Source organism: Diabrotica undecimpunctata, chromosome 2 (genome assembly GCF_040954645.1).
Source record: "Diabrotica undecimpunctata isolate CICGRU chromosome 2, icDiaUnde3, whole genome shotgun sequence".
NCBI classification, from domain to species: domain Eukaryota; kingdom Metazoa; phylum Arthropoda; class Insecta; order Coleoptera; family Chrysomelidae; genus Diabrotica; species Diabrotica undecimpunctata.
The window spans coordinates 42,058,382-42,084,011 of NC_092804.1; the positions used below are offsets into that span (position 1 = coordinate 42,058,382).

Genomic DNA, 25,630 nt, shown 5'->3' on the forward strand with positions numbered 1-25,630 from the left:
GTGTTGGGAAATCACAAAAACCAAGAGCTCTAAAAGATATTTCCGAAAAGGCATTTTAAGGTATAGAAGCCAAAAAAGTTCATGGATGTCGACCACTTTATTTTTAGTATGGTTTGAAAATGAATTCGTCTCAAGTGTAAAATCCTTTTTAAAATCAAAAAACCTTCTCATCAAAGCATTGTTGCTTGTTGACAATGCGCCCCCACCCTCAAAATCTATAAAATGGTGACAATTGTTAGATTTTTGCCACCGAATGTCACAAGCTTAATCCAGCCGTTAGACCAGGGAGTCATAGAGACATTCAAGAGACATTATAGAGAAGCATTCTTAAGACATCTGTTATTACAGGAGACGAATTAATCCAAAAGTGTTCCCGAAATTCTCAAATCTTTAACAATAAAACATTTTTATTGGTGAGCTGAGTTGTGGGCCAAGATCAAATCTTCAACTTTGGAAAAATACTGGAACAAACTTTTTGATTGGCGATCCTGAAGAAGAAAATGGTAAGAAAACGAGAGAATAAATTCAACCTTTCATTAAAAATTTGCAGGGACATGACGAAATTAACTAAGAAGAGATATGTGACTGGTTAGCAGCTGATGACTCAGAACGTGAATTCATCGACCAGGACATCATTGATATGGTTCTTTATCAAGACAACCTGAGCATATCAGATGACGAAGATGACGACCCAAGAGGCAACAGGCAGCACAAGACCGTCGACGAGATTTTCAATGCTTTAGAGGAAAGAATTTTATACAGTAGGCCTAATTAGTTAGGGACACGACTAGATTCTTAATTTTTGTTGTCATTATATAAAGTTTTGTCCTTTTCAGATTGCTTTACGTTTCGTCGAACAATCGAATGAGGCAAACTCATGACGTTATGCAAATTAACGATGGAGGGAGAGAGAAACATCGTTGTCAAACGAAAACGCAAAAAAAATAGCAAATTTCTTTAAAAAAGCATGTTAAACTTGTTCATTTTCCTTAATTTTATTACTTTATTTTGGATTTACTTATTAGAAAACATTACGAAATCAACTCAAGAATATTATAAAAAACAATGTTATTTTTAACCGAAATTCTTGTTATCCGAAACGGCCTCCCCCCCAATTATTTCGGTTAACGGAGGTTTTACTGTATGTATATTGCATTGTATTGTATATTTATTATAAAAACCAGTTAGTAAAAGATTCACATACTTATATTCTCATATTCCTTTTGTATAAACTTTTTTACAGAATTAAATTACAGCTATACAAAATATACAACTGATAAAATATTACAAATATAATTACATAGTGAATCATTTTGCATCAAGCTAACTGAAAAATTTGTTATATTACTTATGCAGCTAACATACAAACCAGAACACATGAAGGTACAAATAGTAAAGAAAGACAAAACACTGGTTGGTCTAAGTATCTAAACAATTAAGAAATAGGCCCTGCCTCAAGGCCAAATTCACCATAATATTCATTCATTCATAAACCTTTCTTGGACTCTGATTTTGTTTCTGACCTACCTCAAAGTGACTATATGTTCATATACTGTCTATATAAATTCTCCATCTGATGTTATCTTCAATAATTGTCTTCAAACTTTTGTTGCTTTTATTACTCGTATTGCTTTTTATTTCTACATACTAAAAAAATAGAAGCACAGATCTAGATGAAATATAATTATAATCCAATGTCTGCCCAAACAAAAAAGTTGTCTTCTGCAATTTACTCAATGTGACATACTATACTTTGACAAAAATATGTTATTATGCACTTGACATATGGATTCAATAATATTCAAATATTCTTTGTAATTGGGCAAGGTGGTGCAAGGTCACAGACTCTTCAATATCCCTCATCTTTACCTGGACACTACAGAGGGCAAACAGGTGCTAAATTCAGCTAAACAGGTTCATTGGTGCTAAAAGGTACAACTCACTCTGTTCCTGAGTTCCTATGTATTACATGGCAATCCATAGCCAGAAAGAGCTCTTATGTAAACTTCCTTTTAGTGCCTCCTGTTTAGTGGCAGTTTATATAGGTCATAATTCTTGAACCAATTTATGAACAGTTCTTTGCTGTAGCTCCTGGAAAATTTAGGCTTAGATTTTCCTGCTCATCTTCTTTACCACATGATATTCTGTTTCTAATCTATTATCCCTGATCACTTCATCTCTTCCTCCTAACTGTCTGTCTTCTTATAGTAATGTTGTCATCTATTCATACAGTCCTTTACGAATTCTTATAGCAATGATTTGAGGCTTTCTCAGCAGGAAAGGCTGAGCAAATCTCAGCCAATCCACCCTATTTAGCAGCTGATTCACATAAGAATGAAATCTTCCTTATTCACTGTTTAATCTCCATCTCAGTGTTAGGTACATTTCTTAATTCCATTGTGAGTTCTTTCCGTCCATGTTTTGTCTATTTTCCCCTCCTGTCCTCTCCTCTACTACCACCACCTCTTTGTCTATATCATTCATAGGTCCCTCTACTCATGTTTGCTATCTACTTTGATCTCATCCTTCTCTCTCTACTCCTTCTCTAGCAAGTCATGCCATCAGTTGTAACTCATTTTGCTTGTAGACTTTGTATACCAGCATCATCAAATTGACCAGAAAATCAATTTTTTAAACAAAAGTCATTTTAAAGATTTTTGAAAAATTAGCTGTTTTCCGACTTTTGTCAATATCTCAGGAACTAAATATTTTCAGTGAAAAGAGTGTCACATTTGAACTCAGCATTTTTTACTTGACTTATGAAACATGCTTAAAGGGAATCCATCACTACATGTAAATTTCATTTAAACCTAAACTTTTATTGAAAATAATTTTTATTGAAGTTTTTGAAGAAAAAAACAGAATTGGGCCACATGGAAGGCTTCAGTTCGATATCTGGCATTATGCAGTACTAAGATATTTTTACGAATATCCAAAAGTTCTATGTTGACTCAGTCTGAATAAAATGAGTACCTTAGGTAAAACCAGAAGTATTAATTAGCGGTTGAAACATAACACTGGTCCTGTTACCTTTCTTGTATCCCATACACCTAAGACTAATAGACTAATCTACTATACTCCTAAATTAACTAGTAGTGACTACTAGTATTATGTTTCTTTTTTCATATACTGAACACTCGCAATATGAAATCAAAGCAACAATCCTCAATACCTAAGAATATCATGGCTACATAATTTAAAAGGAAGACAGGGTAATAATACATGAGACATGCTTTTAAAGGAAGTACCTTTTGTAATTCGGCCAATGTATTGCTAAGGTCGGTGCCACTAATATGCACACTGTATACCTATATGCGTGGGTGGATTAATATAAAACTAGCCTTTGATAGAAAAAACAAGTTTTTTGGAATTAAATCGATTTATTTCTCAACATAGTCCCCTTTTAGCTTGATACACTTAGTAATACGATGTTCCAATTTTTTTATCCCATCCGAATAGTACTTTTGCTCGAGCTCTTCAAAATAGGCAGAAGTTTCAGCGACGACTTCATCATTTGTTGCGAAACGGCGTCCTCCGTACCATTTTTTTAGGTTTGGAAACAGGAAAAAATCGCTGGCGGCAAGATCTGGGGAATACTGTGGGTGTTCAACCAATTCATAGCCCAATTCGTGTAATTTTGCCATGGCGACGGCCGATCGGTGAGCCGGTGCATTGTCTTGGTGAAAGAGCACTTTTTTGCGTTCCAAACCCAAATAATGCTGCATAGCTCAGGAGTAAGCTTTTAAATAAATAGCGAAATATTGAGTAATTTAGAAAAAAGAAAGATTTTTATTATAGACCACTATACCCGATAATTTGAACGTATTTATAAATTATTTTTTGGTCGAAATAATCACTTCTAATATATATATATATATATATATATATATATATATATATATATATATATATATATATATATATATATATATATATATATCCACGCTAATCCCTACGCCAATCCCTACGCTAATCCCTACGCCAACCTTCATCTAAACCACGTCACCATTTGCTGTATAAATTAACTGTCCGCTGTTCCCAGTAGCGATAATGTATTGGTTAGTGATCAGTGTATTAGTGTCTGGAGGCTCAGGAGACAGATCTCGGAAGCTCTATAGAAGACATCAGCGAGGATGTCGAACGCTCTGCGCAGTGATAATCGACAAGGTTCAATCACCCTGTATATTTTTTGATTTTGAAATCGTTAAAAAAGACTGAACATTTTTCATGTAATATTCCGTATGTCTAAATGAAATGATTTCGAAATTATGGCTAAATTTATATTATATCCGACCAAGTAGAAATAATAAATTAAGATGGCTATATAACATTACGATGACTGCAACAGTAACAACTTTGATGTTTCAATAAACTATTATTGTTGTTGAATAATAACTTCTTTAATAAATGGATAGAGGGAGGCTTTCAAGCCTTATGTGACTTGAACCGTGTTGACTACGACATATGAGAATATGTAAAATCACAATGTTGCGCTAAAGAGAGAACAGTATGGAAGAACTTCGTCAAAGAAATATGGAGGTATGTCAAGAAATAAAGAATAATCCAGAAATTCTTAGAATGTCAGTCAGGCATTTGACAAAAAAGGAAAGATCATGGGTTGAGTAAAATGGAATAGGTATTGAAGTTTCTACTGCATGTAGAATTTTTAACTATTATCTTGTTTGTTTTTTTGCGACTATTAAAATGAGTACGTTTATGGTTTATTAAGATACGTAGTAACTTGCGTTTCTTTTTCGCTGCCAAAGTACGTCATTCCGACATTTGGCGCTAAAACGGACTTATAATCATAAGGTTTAAATATTAAAATGATCACAAATAGTGGAAAAATATTTTTAGTTTTAAAATTTGTATAATTAGTATTGAAGTTATAATTTTACGGTATTGAAAGTTCCTCTAATACAATTTGTACCCAAAAAATACAGATAATTACCCGACTTGACCAAAAATTTTTATTAAAATATGTTTTCCAAAGAAACAAAATATATCCATAAATTGAATACTTGCACCCTTTCCAAATATGGAAACCATCCTCCAGAATCTCTTATACATAGTGTTGTCCGCTTGAAAATATGTTTTGTTTTTTTTAAACCGGATCGGATTTAACACCATAAGAGGAGTACGTTCTCCAATTATTAAAACAATATAAAAGTTAGTTCGAAAGTAATGAAACTATAAAAAAGTGCTCAAAATTGTCAAAATTCCCTCTGTCTCGTTTTTTTTAATTTCTCTATCTGCGGTTAACATATACTCATTTACGAGTCAAACAAAACGATTTTTATTTACGTGTTAAAAAATTTAGAGTGAAGTGTTGGTGACAATATTATCCATTCAATTTTTTTCAGATTCCAAAATGAAGACCAAATAAATTTTTACCGATTATAAAATGCTATGAAATAATATATTACCATGAAACCTGCAAAAATAATGAAATTAAATATGGATGAATGGGCAGAAGAAAGGGATGATAACCTTAAATTATATCCAATTTTGGCAGATGACTTGATTTGTGATCCACCCCTTATCGATGTGTATGTAGATACTATAAGTGACAGTAAGAAAATAAGTCAAGTGATAGTTGGTTTAAATACCTTATTGCCATTAGCAGAATTAACACACTTAAAAAGAATGAAAAATAAGGAAATACTTTTATATTCTGCATCTATTCCACAAGAAGAATTGAAAAATATACTTGTAGAGAAAGGTTTTGATATTTCACTCCTGGGAAATACTATAAGAATTGCACAGGTGTCAAAATTACCTCCAAAAACTAGAAAACAATTTGATAAAATGAACAAATTTTGGCCTTGTAATTTTCATCCTAATAAGTATCTAGAAAAACTAACGACAAACACTTTATTTTCACCAAAAGAGCTGGAATCTCATTACCAATACATGTCAATAGCAGTAGATGTTGCAAAATACAAAAATAAACAAATTGGATGTGTAGTTGTGGATCCTAAAATCAATTCTGTAGTTGCTGTCGGATATAATGAGATAGAGAAAGGTCCCTGTAGACATGCAGCTATGGTTGCTGTAGATAATGTGTCCAAAACACAAAAAGGGGGGGTATGGATAAGCAGCGCCAATACAGAATCTACGGTTGGAGTACCACAGGAATTACTAAAACACCTTCAAGAAACTTACGCCACAGTTTTGTTTGGAGCACAGGATTTTAAAGTAAAAGATGAACTAACAGATCCTGCAGATGGTCCATATTTGTGTACAGGATATTATGTTTATTTGACTAGAGAACCATGTGTTATGTGCGCTATGGCACTAGTACATAGTCGTGCAAAGCGAGTTTTTTTCGGAGTGAAAAGTTCACATGGAGCACTCGAAAGTTTGTGTAAGATTCATACAGTTAAAGATTTAAATCATCATTACGAAGTTTTTGGTGGACTATTAGTGGATAAATGTAGAAGTTTAAATAATTTTGATGTTTGATATTTGGTTTAAAACACTACTGTTTTTTTATTTACAATATATTATATTTTTATTAAATTTATTCTTGTTATTACTGATTTTCTATCACAAGATGATATACTTTTAGGTTGACTTGCTTTACTGCTTCCAAAAAACGGTTAACTAGAAGGATAGATTCTGTCCTATGCGCTAATGTAAGAAATGCCCTTGTGTTGAGTGTGACATAGGCGTGGGGATTCGTGTGTGACATTTCTTATTGTTTTCTATAGAATAGTTGTGCGTGCTGCCAATTTTTTTGTTGTATTAGCGATTTAACGGCCTCAAGAGTATTTAATTATTGTTTATTGCTTCTGTATATTTCGATCTACTTGTGTAAAAAAATGGGTAGTTATAGATGTGCCATATGCGGTTGTGACAATAATTTTAAGATTGTAAAAACTAAGGACATGCTTGTTATTTTTCACAGTTTTCCAAAAGGAAAGGATTTATTGTCGAAAACTATAAGAGCCGAATGGGTTAATCGATGCACAAGAGCCGATAATTTGAATCCTGATTCTAGTAGAATATTGTCTGTTTATTTTACAAACAATGACTATGAAAGAGATCTTCAAAATGAATTATTAGGTAAATTGCATTAAGCAATAAAATGCCTATAATAATTTTTTAACCTAACTTATTTTACCTACTTTAACCTACTGAATCTGAAATAATTTTTGAACAAGCTGGTGACAATATAGATTCAATGACTGAAGTAGATTTTGAAGCAAAATACAACGAATTATGAAACAAGTATGAAACATTAATAGCTGGTCATTCCAATTTGAAGAAAAAGAGTCAAATGAAAACAAAAAGTTTAACAAGTCAGTTGAGGTACTATAAATAAAAAAATATTTGTAAAATATTTGTTCAGAAAATATTTAAAAAACTCAAATAGCTGAAAATTAGCTTTTGCTGCGTCAAATAAATACATATCGCTGACCAGTGCGGCAGTAGTTTTTTAACACTAAATGCGATATTTTTTCAACAATTGTTTTTTGTACATATGTTAAAACGGATTATTATAATTTTTCTTTTGAATTTTTGCAAGACGCACATGTGCGCTGTACGCAGTTTTCAAGGAATTTCTTTTAAAAATGCGAAGGACGCACTTGTGCGCTTGATACAAATTTTTGTATTTAGTAAATTAAATCGACTTTTTTGATCTAAACTAAAATTTTATTCATTCAAACAGGATGTAAAATAAACAAATAACATATAATGTAAAATAAAAGTATACAAAATATTAATTTTTTCCTAATGTCTTTCTATATTGATACATGATATTCTCTGAAACATTTGCCTAAGCAGAGGCCAGGTTTATCGGGACATTCTTGACAATGATAAATAGTATCCTTACGTATCTTATTTTTATTGCATGTCCGACATTTTTTTCTAAGAGTTTTACCACGTTCATTATGTAACTCAATTTTTGAAGGTGTGTGGTTTACACCCGAAGTAACTGCTACTTCTGCCGTTACAACTGCTGTTCCTTGACATTTTTCTGGTAATAACTTTTCAAGTATTTACAATCGAAACTTATAATATGACATTTTGTTATTTCCGTGGTACTTATTATACAATCTATGAGCATTTTGCAAATATAGCTGAAACAGATGTATGCCAATTTTTTTGTACCAACGTAAAGTTTTGCGTGTCGGTGGATAATAAGAAGACATTTGGTCTTGAAGATCTACTCCGCCCATATATTTATTATATTGAATGATTGGCAGTGGTTTAATTTTCTCATCCCCTCGTCTATTTCTTACGGTTACCATCTCATTTTTATATTCAGTTGAAATGTAAATGATATCTCTTTTGTCTCGCCATTTTCCAACCATTATGTTGTTGAGGTACATACTTTTGGTCTGGCCTTTTTTTAACTTTGCGTCTACGACGTTTTTTGGACAGCCTTTCCTATCTTTTCTCAGAGTGCCTGTACAAAAACTATTTTTATCCAGTAGTAATTTGGCCAAGTTATAACTATTGTAATAGTTGTCCATATGAAGCGAATGTCCATGGTCGAAAACTCTCCCACTCTTTCTGTATGAGACTTACCAGCAGTTGCGTCACCTGCACCAGCATATATATGGATATCCAAAATTGTTGAATCGGCTTCTGTCAGCATATAAAGCTTTACTCCATACTTATGTCGTTTCTTAGGGAGATATTGCTTGAATATCAGTTTTCCTTTCCACAAGATCATAGATTCGTCTAGAGATAAATACTTTCCTGGATAGTATACCGTCTTCATTTTGTTATTAAAATGATCTAGCAAGGGTCTTACCTTATATAGTCGATCTACTGGAACTGGTTCATTTTCTTTTACATTTTCGGCAAAATGAAGGCATCGCATTATAAGCAAATAGCGGTCTCTACTCATGTATGAAGAAAAACAAGTCGAAAATAATCTATTTTTCTTCCAGTAGTCTTGTATGCTAGGCAATTGGATTGTTCCTGTATGGAAGGTTAATCCAATAAATATTAGCAATTCCGATATTGTTAATTCCTTCCATAGGGAAATCCTTGAACGGTCACATCCTTTGCTGGTAGAAAGAACTTCGACTGCATAACTGTTAGTTTGTAAGACAATCATATTTAAAAGTTCATCGTCAAACAACAGCCTAAACCAATCGTACGCACTATCACCAGGACTATCGACTAACAATCCACTTCTTTTTGTAAATGGAATTTGTTTCATACCGCTAGTTGTTTCGGTCCATTCATTGTCTGTAATCTGTACGTCAGGATTATCTGCAACGATATTATTTAACTCGTTCTGTAGTACATCATCCTCAGTATCACTTTCAGAAGAGTCTTCCGAAACATTTTCAATTTCAACTAAAAATATTAATTTCAGACCACAAGTTTATTATTACATTTATTTACTTAGTTATCTACACCAGAGTCTTCATAATCTTCATCTGAGTCTGAATTATATAAAAACTGCATCAATTCCTCAACACTCAGATTTTTTTCATTTCTCACTTTCACGGTCTTACGTCTTTTTACGCCTGAAGGTCCAGCTTTATTTAAATCGGCCATTATTATACAAATAATTAAACTTATAATCACACTAAACCGTTTGAAACGACAACACCTTTGAAAACCTAACTATGTGAGTAACTGATCTGCGACGCCACCTATGAATAGCTTTGCAAACCTAACCACATGATTCACCGAGCCGCGACGCCACCTATGAATAGAAGTGACCTTTAATAAAATGCGGACAAAGTTTTCTTGATCTCCTGAAACTGAGTCAATTTTAAATGTATATGGAAATCACCATATACATAGGCCGCTCATGTGCGCCATACGCATTTTACAAAGAAATAGGAGGGCGCGCATGTGCGCTTTACGCAGCGAAAGGGTTAAAAAAAGTGTTAACGACAAACCAAATTGCACTTTTCTCTGAAAAGAAGAGAGTTTGTTGGACTACAGAAGAAATATCTAGAAGTTTTACTTTGAGGTAATACAATAAAAAAACTTACCTATATTTAAAAAATTCTTTACAGTATTCCCTACCTACTCTATCATCTTTAAGAAAATGGTCTTCCAAGATTAGTGTTAGTGAAGGCCTCTTGAGGGACCTATTGTTAATGATGAAATTAACTGGAGAAAATTTTACGACTATGGAAAATACAGTTGTACTGCAATTTGATGAAGTGAAAATAAAATCTGTTGGAGAGTATGGACGTCAATAAAGATAAAATTTTGGGTCCACACAAACAAATGCCGGTGGTTATGGTTAGGGGTCATTTTGCTTATTGGAAAAAGCTATTTATATCAATTTTGACCAAAAAATGACAGCTGGAATATTACTAGAAATAATTAAGAACTTCGTAACATTTCATATAACGTTGTTGATTGTGTTAGTGACTGTGGTGCTTAAAATATTGGTTTGTGGAGAGAACTTGGAGTTAGTGTAGATAAAACATATTTTAAACATCCTGAAACTGATCAAAATTGCAGATGCCCTACATTTATTAAAAGTCATACGAAACTGGCTACTAGATGTTGGTTTTCAATTAGAGAATGGTACTATCATTGTCAAAAAGCCTTTAGAATCTTTAATTGCTCTTACTGACCAAGAGGTAAATCAGTGTTAGAAGATTAATAAAACACATTGAATGTGAACAATCTCAGAGACAGAATGCTCGAATCGCTGCTCAGCTTTTGTCTTAATTGTTGCAACAGCACTTAAGAGACATAAACCTGGGAATGAACAGTTAGCCGAAAATTTGGGTAATTTCATTGCCGATCTAAATTTATGGCTTGATTTATTCAATAGTAATACACGACAAGGAACTATTCCTTCTAAAAGTGCTTATGGAATTCATTTGACCATGAAAAATGAACATCTTGACAAAATGATAAGTTTAATAACTTTAATGAAAGCTTTTGGTAAAAATACTTTGCAAATTTTTTAAAGAGAAATGGTGTTATCTATGAAGTCTTGACAAATGTTTTTATATTAAATATATATGCAGTACACATAGGCTCAATCAAGATTCTTTAGAAAATTTCTTTTTCCAAGTTATGCATCGAGGTGGTCCTGATGAACAACGTAGTCCATTAGCAGCACCAACAAAAACAAAATGTTAATTTTTCGTTTTAAATTTTTTAATCTTAAATTAGGCTCATCTTCCGTAATAAAAGTTTACAGCTACAATATGGTCGATAATCTCTCGTAATCCCCATACCTACGTCACAGCCACGTACTGCTGTAACAGTTCGAACAAGAGAATATTTGCCTGGGAGCAATTCGATGACCTTTGCCAGAGGCCAGAGGAGTGGGGGAGTCTCTTCATCTTTGATTAGTCCAACATCACCTGTCTTTAAAGGATCAGTAGCGATGCTCCACTTACTATTACTGGGGGTCATATGTAAATATTCCGCCGCGTATCTTTTCCAGAAAGTTTGATGAATTTTCGAGATATGTTGAAAGAGGGAGAGACGGTTCTGTGGTATTTCTGAGAGATCAGGTTCTGGTGGACTTGTGAGACTTTTTCCTACAAGAAAGTGTCCGGGCGTTAAAACTGAGAGATCATTTGGGTCATCTGAGAGCTGAGTGATAGGTCTTCAGTTTAAAATGGCTTCGATTTTGACAAATTATTGTATAAAAAACTTCAAAGGTAAAACGAAGATTTCCTACAAGACGATAAAAATGCTATTTGACATCTTTAATCCCTACCTCATGCAACCCAAATTGAGAAAGGTTATGAGGCACTCCAAATTTAAAACGAATAGAGTTTTTTAGAGCAAAAATTATTGATCCTTTAGGAGAATAACTTACTTTTAAAGAGTTCGTTTAACTTAAGTACCTGATTGCGGGCACCATAGAAATTAGTAGCATTGTCTGACCATATAATAGAAAATAAAAGCATCAGCTGTTAAGCCTGTGAAAAGTTCGATATATACACATTTGGTGGTCATACATATGAAGAAGGCTATGTATGCTTTGTATAATGGCCTTTCTAAGATGAGAGGATGGGTTCATGAAAAAACCTCCGTAATCTACTGAAACCTTTTATAAGGGTCTTGTCGAGAGAACACGATTGGGATCTAGATCTGCCATAAGTTGTGTTGCCTTGGGTATCATGAAACGGAAACATTTCACACAGTCGTGTATTGTCTTCTTTGTTTGTCGTAGTCCAGAGATAAGCCAATATTTCGAACGAACCTGCATGTCCCAATTTAACATGCATTTGCTTTATCATTAATTTGATAACTGAATGATTAGATGGTAGTAGCAGAGGATGTTTCTGATCAAAAGAAGTGGGGGCAAATTCTAATCTACCACCTACATGGAGAAGTCTAGTTGTTTCAGAGAGGAAGGGGTTATACATACGTGAAACATATGCCAATACTTTTCAGGCGTCTGAAAAGAGCAATTGTCTTGATCAAGTAGTGACCAGTTAATACATAGGACCTTAGTGGAACCATTAACTAAGTCAAGATTGACTTTTGAAGTGGAGACCGTAGTATATTCATTTGAAAAGGCATGCAAATTTAAATATATTTTATAGAGTTGGAAGTCGTGAGTATTCAGAAGTGAGCATAGCTGAGTGTAAAGTATGTGCAACTCTTCTAAATTGTTGGTGCTTGACAAGATATTCTTAGTATTTGTAGAATTTTAAAGTATGAGAGGTAATCGAGTGCGTGGTTTGTTTAGCAAAAGTTAGAACCTGAGAGACAGTAAACAACAGAGTAGGGCACGTTACGTTGACGTTCACCATATCAGGAGGCGGCAAGACAGACTGAGCCATTAAAGGTAACACCTTCTCAAGGATAGGTAAAAAACTGAAAAATAATTGGGGTTTGGTTAGTAAACATTTTTTGTAACGTCATCCGTTTTTAAGATAAAGGCCGTTGAAGAGAAAACCTTTACACATTTTTACGATATTGCCGAAACTACTGGCAACATTTTAATGAAATTTTATACGAATAATATGTTTTGGAAGCTGATACATCCCATGATTTTTTTTTATATCTAACTCTCTTAGAGGCCGCTAGTTACAAGGTTCGTATCAACTATTATTTAGCATAATTTTTTAAATGGTAGAATTATTGATCAAAATTTCCAGTTAACCTAAACATCATTCAATTTTACACGAAAAAGGTACTCTTGGTAAAACTCGATACTGTGTACCGTTTTCGGAATATTTTGATTTGAACATTATGAAGTAATAACCGATGCTGGAATAAAGTAATGATAAAGTTATTAATCAAAAAAAAATCAAAAGAAAATTAAATAAAGACTAAGAACATAAAATAAAATTCAATTAGATTAAGTGTTTAAAATGTCCTCCGTTTTTACGAATACACAATATCCTTTTTTCTAAAGAATCCATTAATCTTCTAAACGGTTGGGAATCAACTATGATGTCATTAAACTGACGTTGAGGTTGAATTCGTTCCAATTCCAATTTAAATTTTTAGGTAGAATATGATAATCTATTAATTTTTTTATCTAAAGTTGCTGCCTAATGAGTGTTGGTAATGTGTTGTGATGGTACTTTTAATATGTATGTAATAAATTATTAGACCTTAAGGGATATTATTGAGTTTACTGAATGAATGAATGAATATAATCATAAGTCGCCATCAAATATTCCGAGGTACAACACCATCCAGTTATGGACCGTGTAATAAATAAATATTTGAGTAGTTATTTTTTTTGATTCAATGAACTCATTTTACTTTCACACAAGGACAACCATTACAAATATAAAACAATCAAAACGTAAGTTAAACACAAGTTTATAAAGTTGTAATCCTGCACATTTAACGAATCGTAGGCACTCCATGGAAAGTGATATCCAACGATTAGACAAGTAGTTCCATATTTTTTAGATCATTGCGGCCATCGTTCAGAGAGTAATGCTTTCCTCCTGAGTGGTGACTTATGTTTGTTCGAGTTTACTTCGATTGTGATTGTTCATGAATATGTCAGGCAAGGTTCATTCGATGCCCTATAATTCGTCACTAACATTAAGATTCGATGTACTTATAGCCGGTTCACAATTTATTGATAGCTCACTACAAGTTTAACCCTAATTAGAAAACTGAAATACAGAGAGGATAGGTAATACGATATAATAGTAAAAACCAATCTAAAACTGACGGTTTAAGACGTTTTCGACTAACCCACCTTATATCTGAAGGAATACAATACCTTATAATCTTATTACGGGGGTATTTTGAATGGTTAGAGATGAACGACCAGTGTTGTAGAGTATATGACTGAAATATTTATTTGAACTAAATAAATATATTTTTTAAATTGTACTTATGTAAATTGTATTTTTTAATAAAACTTATTTATTTTATTTAAAAATAAAAAGTTTCTTGCCATTTGTAAAAGATACATTTATTTAATTAAGGAAAAAGGCGCCAAATGTCGCCTGGCAAAATTTCCAATGTGTTTTAAATGTATCCATTATTTTCGAATCCGGAGAAAACTAATAAATATTTTTGAAAAATTTAAACGCAGAATGAAAGATTACATTATTACTCAGGGCAGAAAGTCCCTGGAAACTTCTACAATGTTTATTTTAATATGTTATGTAACAGGGGTGAAAATAAAAGAGAAAATATAGTATAATTTTTAATTGAAAATATTGCATGCAAAAGAAACTTTTTATTTATTCTAAAAAATATTTCATTCTGCCTTTAAATTTTTCAAAAATGCTTTTTAGTTTTCTCAGGATTTGAAAAAAAATGGATACATTTAAAACACATTGAACATTTTGACAGGCGACATTTTGCGCCTTTCCCCTTTAATACCTTACGATTACAACTACTATTAAGTACTTACCTTATATAATTACGATTAGAAAACTATTCAAATTCAAAATAAATAGGATCAACTTCGGAATCCGAGTCGTCTTGAGGGTTAATAATTAGGTTAATAATCTCTACGGTCGCATCAATTATGTTATCAAGATCCTACATTTTTTGTTCTTCTTCTATTACATGTCTGACTGCATCTTTCCAGTTTTGTTTTGTAATATGTTACAAAAGCTCGTATAACAATTCACGTACAGCTTGTATTTTATATGACGTATTTTTTCTAGCCACATAACTTTTCATTTGTGCCCAAATGAGTTCAATTGGATTTATTTCGCAGTGGTAGGGTGGGAAGTCTAAAGACTGTGATGTTTCGCCTTTCCGCCATTTTGTCAACTACGTATTTCTTGAACTTAGATTTGTGTTGCCGGGCAATTTTTAAAAGTTCTGCTTTTACCATTCCATCTTCGTAAGGCAGAAACTTATTCCGCAGCCAGTCAAGAATATCCTGTTTCTTCCACGCATTCGTTAGAAGTCTTTCTACTAGTCGTGAATGATAAGGTGCATTATCTAATACTATAATTGAATTTGGTGGTATGTGTTCAATCATTTGCTCAAAATACTCTTCGAAAAAATCAGCTGTCATCTCCTCGTGATAGTCTTTTGTGCTTTTGGAATGAAATTCCAACAAACCATGCTTAACAAATCCTTTTTCACTGCCAATGTGAGAAATTATTAATCTACTGCCTTTACCAGAAGGTGGGGAGATACCAGTAGACCAACCTTCCATAAAGGCTTGCCTGGAGCTTAATATATTTTTATCTGACCAATTTTTTTTTAGAGTATGACCTGAGTTTACCCACGTTTTATCCTGGTAGAAGATGGGCCTTTCTTCAGCTCGGAATTTTCGTATGAATCTTAGATAATTTCTTCTCCAACATCATCTTCTCCTCCCGGTCAATCAAAAGTGATTTTCGGTCTGATTTCTCCCACCGGAAATTTAATTCTTTTAAAACTTGCCACAATTTAGTTTTTCCGATATGAGGCAAATCCGGGTCGTCTCTAACTTCTTGTAAAATTTTGTTTAGGTTTGGTATTTCTTTTTTGAAAAAAAATCCATGAATTTTCCTTCGAATACCATTTTTGGCAAATTCATCAATTTCAATAGGCTTTTTCCCTCTCTTTAAGTGTTCGTTTGTGTTTGGGTTCGCTATACCGTGTTTTTTCTTTCTGATAGGAACCTATATAAAGTTGACTCTCCTACGCCAGTCATGTTGGCACAACTTTCGACTATGTTGCGAACAGTGTTTGTGGGTTCTGAGAAACCAGAGCATCATAAACATTCAGGACAATAGTCCTCTCTCTTGGTGAATAGACAGACTTACCGAGTGTACGCAACAGTACCGGTGTAAAACTTGATGATGAAGCCATCACAAACAATCCAACAAAACGAGCACGAGCGAAAGGTAGGTATATGTTCGTAGGTATATGGAATAAAAAATCACTCACGCACTGCATATAATTCGCAAAAGAAATATTCGAGACGCTAATTACTGCCGTAGACGCTGAAACACCGACGAGCCGTAAATTACATGCGATCAAAAACGTACTAAACAAAAAAATTGTTTTCGTTCGTAATAACTTCACCCTTTCAAGTTAAGTTTCGAATATAATTATATTATTAAAAATCTGCGGAATTCCATCTTAATTATCTTGGAACGAATAGTACCTCCGGATATGAATTCCAGGTTTTCTAGTAAAGTGATTAAACGCGAAGATTAGTATTGAAATATCCAAAGAGATAAGGTATTCTTATTTACAAAATTGTTAATGGTTAAATTCTTATTTTTATTAATATAATATAATAACCAACATTAGTCGTGAAAGTTTTAATTGTTTTTTTGCTAAATATATTAGTATTAAAATATTATCAATATTATATATAACAGTATTAAAACATTATATTATTATTTAATGAATAAACACCTTAGGATCGCCTATGATTTACGACCGTTTTATGAGTTTGAGGCATATTTCGTGCTCTCAACAATTTGTGAACGAAGAATAGTGTGATATGTAGTACTTCTTGTCTATTTCTCCTTACAAACATAGAATTGTGCCCGTACAAATTGTATAACAAGATTATATTCAAGAATATATTCTAAAAGTTGCTCACCTCTTAAGATCTTTGCTCCCACAGTTAGTGTTATCAGCAGTGTTGATCTTTTCCCTGAAAATACTCTATTATCCGCCACATATCTGGTAGTGGTCTCTATCAGGATAATATGAGGCTATCACTACTTTTAGAAGATTGTTCTCGAACTCAAGTTATGCTCGAATTGGTATAATGTATCTCGTCATAAATTCTGAAACACATATGTAATTAAGGTTCTTAATCAAGGTAGAAACTCTCGGTGTTGTTGTTATATTATATTAATTTCTCGATACAAAAGCCCCTTCACCCGCCTCTGGTTCACCCAAGGTTCTTGGGTTAGTATAATCTGAATTTGATTTCTGATGACGGTCAAGGAGATCAGTGTGCATTTGTCTGGGCGATCTTGATGCCCACTATTTTGTTACCTTTCGGAGAAACCTCACTAGTAAGGCTAGTATACTCTTTTTACTCATTTTTCATTTTCACTCAAGGATGATGATTTCAGAGACACGGGCCTCCCCCATTCTGCTTACGTGGTTATTCCATTCTTTTTTTCTATTTAGTGTCCATTCGTTTATACACTGTACTTTACATTTTCTTCTAATATCTTCACTTCTCATTCGATCTCTCAGCGTATTTCCTGTAATTCTTCAGTACTCTCATCTCTGCCGCTTCTAGTAGCCTTTGTGTTGTGGCTGTATCGGGTCTTGTTTATGAGGCATATGCCATTATTGGTCTTACATTTGCTTTATAAATTTTGACTTCATCTCAGTGTTAATGTGTCTGTTTCGCCATATATATTGTTATTAAGGCATCCGGCCAGTCTATTTGCTTTATGTAAATGATCTCTCACTTCTCTGCCTAATGAGTCCCCCCTATCTTATCCCGCTGCCTATCTCTATAGGTTCTGTAAGTTGTCCATCTTTTCTGACTTCCATTTTGTTGTTTTGGTAGATGTTTTCAATAGTTTTTATAATATTTAGGGAAACTTCTCTATTATTCGCTCCGTGCGTGACCATGGTAGGGGTACCTTGAAACGATGCCAGCGTGCGTAGCGGCGAAATATGACAAAATTGGAATCATGGAATCTTTTTACGCATAAATTTTATCAAAAATGTGTGCAAATACATGTTGCGTATTTAATTGTGCTAATAATAGCAAAAATAGTAAGTGTAGTTTTTAAAGGTTCCCAAAGATTGCATATAAATTAGAGAAAAGAAAAAGATGGATTCGTGCTATTAATATGAAAAAGTAAATATCACATAATCTTATTTTTATGCAATTGAAATAGGAAATATTTAAATAATTTACCTTAAATGATATTTTATAAGGCTTCAAGCTAACTGCAGAGTGCCTGATGACTTTAGCTTTTATATCAAACCTTTTACTATTACTGTGTTTAATTATATGCTCTTTCACGTGAAAAACTTGATTTGCCAGAACTAGATTTTTCCTTCTTTTCCATTTGGGGTTAAAAAGATATATTATGATGAATTTTGAGAAACCCAGTTTTTAATACTACATTTATTTTGTACATAAACTGAAAAAATATAATTAAAAAGTTAATTATTAATAATTGTCAATTTCGCCTGTATTTAACAATGTCAAATATATGTCATATGTTTAACCTGAAAATTGGTAGGTCCAAAACAGTCAGATGAAGGCGGTAGGTGTCGCGTCAGTCACGCACGGAGCGAATAGGAATTATATCTTTGACTCTGTCAAATACTTCAAGTCAATCAAACACAGAAATGCTGGTCTATTATACTCTAGTGATTTCTCAGCAATTTACTTTATAACGAATATTGCATCTGTACATGATCTTCCACTACGAAAACCCTGTTGTTCATCTGCTAAACTTATCCCTGATTCATTAGTTCTTGTAAAATTTGAGTTGTAAGTTTTAGGGTAGTATTTAACAAGTTCATACCTCTGTAGTTTTGTGGCTGTTTTTTATCTCCTTTTTTGAATAGTAAAATTAGTTAACTCGTTCTCTATTCTTCTGGTATTTTATTGTGTTTTATAATTTTATTAATTAATGTTGTTAATTATTGTTCTGTCATTGCTGCTCTACAACCACTATTTTAATTTATTAATCTAGGATATATTTCTCATCACAACCCTCGACTTCTGACTTAAGAAGACAAATAATCCTTGCGATTAGATAGTCACGCCTAAGATTTTGAGTAACGTTAGAAGAAATTTCTATTTAAAATGAGTATGATGCCAAGACGTTCGAGCATTTTGAACATTTCCTACATCCACATTAATGTATTTTTTTTGTCTTTTACATTATCAAGAAATAAACAGTATAACTTCTTAGTTTTTCAAGGTTTTGTAGCGAATTTCCGTACTCAGATAATTTTTTTTAATACTACTTTTTGCAATAAATCTGAATTAATATTTCCGAAAAAGTTAGAGATAGGTATAGGACATTGTATATGAAATATATCTAGAATATTCTGAAGAATCCAAAAATTGAATAATATATATATGGTATTGTATTTCAATTAAGAAAGTTGGCTGTTACGTGACACACCCTATATGAAAACTTTTTATTGCAAAATAACTAAAAATACCAATTGACGTGTCCATCCATCGAGTTTATTCCATTGGCTGTTCCATCCTGTATAAGCTCTCTTATTAAATTGATTCTTCATCAGGTTGACTGTTGAGGAACATATATTTTTAAGACATCCAACATGAGTATATATTTAAGCTGCAAATTAATTTGTTTTAACATACAACAATGTTTTAGTTGTCTGCTACACAATATAGTAACTAAATAATATTGTTTAAACACTGCAGGAATTATTTGAGTAATTTTAATTTTTTTTGTTTCAGAATTTGAATGCATTCGACGTACTCCCATTCTTCGAACGTTTTGTTAGCCCTAAAACCCTCGTCTGCGGACCCGTTTAAGCTTCTCCGTATCTGCGGATATTTCATACAAAAAAGGGAAAGAAAAAAAGGCCTCATTTAAACGAACCACACATCCATCAATTCATCTTACAATTTGACTTGATCTCTGTTCGCCAATTTAAACCAATTTAAGTAATTCAAGTGTTTGGTCGCCGAGCGACAGTTATACTTTAAACATTGTTAGTGTTTGGATGTCTTAAATCGTTAATTTTCTGTGTAGTTACGTGCCTGATTCGCCAAAACGGCTTTTCACTGCAAATATTATTAAACACTACACAGTTTCCAGCGTGAAAATACCCTTAAAAAATAGGGTACATTTTAGTTCGTTTGTGATAAATGGATATTGACTCGAGTTTTTTACTGAAAAAAATGCTTGATATTGACTCCAGCCTTTTGCAAAATCATAGACAAAGGGAAACTACCGGAATTAAGAAATTATACAATTCCTTCTTCGTTATGTTTTAAGGAGAACATCGCGAAGAGTTCTTGGTAGTGAATTTAGCTGAAGATTAGAGTAGAAAAGTAGAAGATATTAGTAAGAACTTTTTAAACTGATATGGATTATCAACTTTATGAAAACTCGGACATCCTGTTGAACGACAATTCGAATAATTCCAAAAACTCCTGGAACTTACCAAGTGAATGCAGCATGGACAATAATACGGATTTGTTCGGATGGAACTCTTTGAAGATCGAGGACCAAGAGAGAATTGTGAAGAAGAGGAGACTGTCTAACGATGGAGAAACAGAAGAGAGAAAAAGCAAACAATTGGCCAAAACACAGCCACAGATGAGTGAAAAGTTGACCGCAAAGAAACAAATTCATAGAGGTTAGTACCAGTTATATCTAGTTAATGTAACAGATTTTATAGAAAGTCACTTATTATTGTCTAAAAAAGGAGATTTTGTAGTATTTTTCTTTTAATTGTGAGTTTTATCTGAAAAATAATTGAACAACATCTCAAACATAATTATCTTTTGATACACTACTCAACAAAAAAAAAAAAAATAGTGTAACAGTTTTTCTATCGTTCAAGTATATAACTTTTTATAACTATATATTTTTTCTTCGATAACAAAAAAATAAATTGTGCGGATATAATTAATATTGAAGTAAATATTTTTTGATTGAACATTCCGGTATTAATTAATGATGATATCATAAATATGATTCTTAGAAGTTTTTATGAAGTGGCTGCATTTAAAAACAATATTTATTGTTTTGTGCACTATAAAAGTATAGTATATTTCACGAATTTGCGACTACTTTGAATTAGGGATGAATGCTTTAACTTAAACGGTCCGCTGTGCTGAGCAAGTTAATCGCAAATTCTCCCAATATTTGAAGCACTGTCGAAGACAAGCACAAACACGGTTTTAACTGATAATGTATTTTAAATTCATTTAGAGAAATATACAATTCTTAGTGCAAAAATAGAAGAAAATCACAAATTCTAGTTTCTAGATTGTAGTGTAAATATTTACTGATATAATAGTAACAATAACACTCAAAATTTTTCTTAATGAGAAAATCATAACATATTACCCTAAAGTGCAATCAAGAATTAGATCTATACTCATAATAACTGTCGTCGGTATCTTCATTTGAATTGTAAATGATGGCTGGGTTAATTGCTTCAATGCGATTTTGCATCCAGCATTATTCTATTAAATTTTCACATTCCCGCACCCTTTTTTCCTAAATTGTAGGTGTAGCAGTATTCAATGTTACTTGCCATATTTCCAAAACTGCTGCATCACTGTAACCGTTACGTCCAATTAGTTATCGTAGTTAGTATCCCTAAATATGTTCCATGGGATTGAATTTACAATGGTACGGGGGCAGTCTTAATACATTATCTCCAAAACTATTTATATCTCGTCTACTATAAATATTTTTGGTTTTTAATTCTTTTTGTATAACTGTAGCAATTACGGCTTGAAAGAATCCTGAGGAAATGAAATATTTTCATTCGTTAATCATTCTTTTATTTTATCTACTGTCCAGGCATTTGTTGGTTCCTTTCCAATGGTTTGAGGCATTATCCATAACTATAAAAGATGGTTCATGTAAACTTGAAAGCAGTTTTTCTTTCAACTATTTCACAAACATCTCCGTATTTATTTTATCGTGATAATCATGCTTTTTATTTTCACGCATTTTATATATAATGTTTCGAATTAAAAGAAGATGTGAAGAATCGTCAGGGCTATACGGTGGATGGTTTAACAATTCGATGTTTTGAAGCTTTAAAAACTCTATTGTCTTTTACTCAGTGCGAGCACTTGCATTGTACTGATGTAGGATGATTCGCCGTTGTGTGTTGCTTTGTCGTGGTAGAAATACCACCTTGCTGTTCTGTCATAATTAATGACCTCAAGGTTTTGACTGTCTTTTACGTTGATAGCGTGGTTGTCTTAATTGAACTCCATTTTACCGGCAGCATTCAAGAAGCCAGGAGTGGTAATTTCATTATACATTAAATTATTCAATTTCAATATTAATTAATACAATAATGCTACCTAAAGTAAAAATTAAAACATAACTATTGCTATATTGTTGGAAGTGCTTCTTTGATTTTTCTTAGTTCTTCACTCTCTTTTTTAATGTTTTTTTTTTAACTTATACATTTATATAACAAAAAAACAAAACCACATGTTCTTTTTGCTGTGCTTAGTTTGAACAAATTGTTAACTTATCTAGTTCAATTTATTGTTTATACATCATAATCGTATAATGTCCATTTACTTAAGTGTCTTTACAACTTTGTTATCACTGACTGCTACATACCTTTTTAAGGTAACACATGTAACAACTTTTCCATGCTTGTGTGGTTTTTTCATATTGTTCTTTTTAGATGAATTGATGATGCTTTCTGATTAAGAAAGCGAAACGTCTTCAATAAATAGATGAAGTAGCCATCAACTTTGTCTTTTTTCTCCACCTTTTGACCGAAAAAACCCACCACTCTTCTGAGTGATCCTTAATTTATATTGGATTGACGGTCGTACTCCTTTATATATATATATATATATATATATATATATATATATATATATATATATGTGTATATATATATATGTATATATATATGTATATATATACATATATATATATATATATATATATATATATATATATATATGTATATATATATATATATATATATATATATATGTATATATATATATATATGTATATATATGTATGTATGTATATATATATATATATATATATATATATATATATATATATATATATAATAACGGGTTTTCACGGCCTGTCAGACTCATGGAATGAAACGTTGCATTAATGTATGGTGATACACATTGCATATCTACCATCTACATATCAATATACATAGTTAAATAGTTTTTTTTCTAGATTTCTTGATTAAATAGAAATACATTGTTAACTACTTCTGAATAGTTTTCTTGATATTTTCGCTTGTAAAAATAGGATTCGAAGTGTTTATTTACTTGAATGTTAAAATTTTACAGTTGTTTCTTTTTTCCACTGAATTTAATTATTTCTGCGGAATTTTGAATAGATAATATAATTATAAAGACTCATCTAATACGTGCATTCCTCCTTATCGCATCAAGGATTTGGTATGTAAATAATATCGTTTACTTTATATCTGGTTTCTTATCAGTTTATATAAAACGACCAAAGCACTGAGAAAATAAAATAATTCTCCCAAAAATTTTTGGTGAAAAAATGATTATATGCAATTTTTATTATTGACGCTTGTATATGCTCATATGATTATTTTAATAAAGTATGTGAACTCTAATGAAAATGTTTGTTTATAATTCAGTTCCTTAAAGTCATCTTTTTACACCTATTCATCATATTGGTGCTATACACCTAAAGTTTCTTGCATCATACTATTCTATTTTGTACATAATATATATTTTGCAGTTGGAGGCACCGATCTTCTCAGCATCTTGCGTCACCCAATCTATTCATCTGAGCTATGGCCTTCCTGTTTTTATAATATCCATCATCTTGCGCGATTGTGATTCATTTTATCATATTTGATTTTTGGTCCGGGCTACATGTCATGCCCATTGCAGAAGGTTTTATTTGGATATGTTATTAATGTCTTTTTCATCGAACTTTGCTCGTTGTTATTATGTTCTGCAGTTCATAGTTATATCTACGCCTCCATATTCCGTTTTTACAAACAAGCTCCAATTATTATTATTTTTTAGATAGATGAAGATGATTAATCGGATTTGTTTCCGTGTCTTTATTAGACTGTTTGTTAGAATCGGGACTATAAGCGTCATGTACCGTCTTAACCTGACTTTTTGATATACTATGTGTACAAAAAGTAAGGTAACTTGCTAAAATTTTGATTCGTGATCTACTTCTAAAGGTGCGTATCTTCTAATGATGCTGGCGACCATATTGACCCATCTTATTCTATTTACAGCAGCTCGAAAAAGATCAATTGACGTTAGACCAGTCCATTTTCTAAGATTGGCCAGCCAGGACATACGTCTACGTCCAGGGCCTCTCTTGCCCTCAATCTTGCCTTGTAGAATTAACTGTAGAAGTCGGTATTTACTATTACGAATAATGAGCCCGAAGTAAGCCGATTTTATGTTATTTACGGTGTTAATAATTTCTTTGTCTTTTTTTGGCATCTCTAGAATAAATTGATATAAGGTTGAATGCTCGAATAAATGAACTTTGAAAAATAAAGGCAGATATCGAGCACAGTTTTATTAATTAAATTTTGCCCAAGTACTTTCGCTCCCTAGAGCATCTTCAGGGGCATTTCGTCAATTTTGGGCTATCCAACAATTGCAGAATGTCATACACATAAAATTAAACATAAAGTTGAACATAACACTACACTAAACAAGGACAAACAGTTTAAAATAATTTAAAAAATCGAACATACATTCTGGTCGGCATCAGGAGAGAGAATGATCATCATTCTCTCATTCTCAAAGATCTCTAGAAAAGTTATGTTAGTTGTGTAGTGTATATATGAGACCCTCATATGTCGGTAGCACCGCATTTCAAATGCCTATAACCGTTTTATGGCATCTCTGTAAGACTCCAGCTTAGAGAAGGACACTAAATATGCAACATCTAAGAATTCTTAAGCGTATATTGATACCTAATTATAAGTTACAGAGAATCTTTCTAAGACTGTTAAAAGAGCTTCTAGCTTTTTCAATACGAGTTTTTATTTCATACCTGATCTCAGGTATCCTTAATATTGCAGCCCAGATAGCATATTTTTACGGTGTATCGTTTATTGTAATTTGGTCTTTTATGTTGGTGTTCTTATTAGTGATCATTATTTTTGTCTTCTTAAACTTTAGTTTCAGGCCGTATTTGTAACATGTTTCTACACCATCATCCATCATCCTTTGGAGCCCCTGCGTACTATTCGCCAGCAATACGGTATCGTCTGCATATCTAATATTGTTTATAAGTTTACAGCAATCCCATCTTCTGATTCATCCAAGACTTCTGTAAAGATGTTTTCAGGGTATATGTTAAATAATGCTGGTGACAGTATGCAATCCTGTCGAACTTATTCTCCTATTGTAAAGATCTCGGCTAGTTCATTTTCGAATCGCACTGTTACTTTTTGTTGGAGATATAAGTTTGTGATTAGTCATATTCTTACTATCGAGTTCTAATGTTTTTAGAATATCAATTAGTTTCCCATGGGGTAGTATTAATAATAATACTACCTCATGGGACAAGTAATATGTAGTATTCGTCATATTGGTAGTAGCCAGTCTTCTGGT

General features: G+C 32.5%; 2 protein-coding genes across 2 annotated transcripts in view; both read left to right on the plus strand.

Annotated features, from left to right (window-relative positions):
* The window catches only part of gem (transcription factor CP2 like gemini), a 103,433-nt gene that overhangs the window by 3,156 nt on the left and 74,647 nt on the right, over positions 1 to 25,630 (plus strand). Inside the window, exon 3 of the mRNA XM_072522725.1 lies at positions 19,772 to 20,679. Coding sequence (XP_072378826.1) covers positions 20,406 to 20,679 — 274 coding nt within the window. The 5' untranslated portion in view covers positions 19,772 to 20,405. The remainder of the gene's footprint in view (positions 1 to 19,771; positions 20,680 to 25,630) is intronic.
* Positions 5,458 to 6,465, plus strand: LOC140433660 (probable inactive tRNA-specific adenosine deaminase-like protein 3). The gene has a single exon (XM_072521640.1). The coding sequence runs from the start codon at positions 5,458 to 5,460 to the stop codon at positions 6,463 to 6,465; it is 1,008 nt and encodes a 335-aa protein (XP_072377741.1).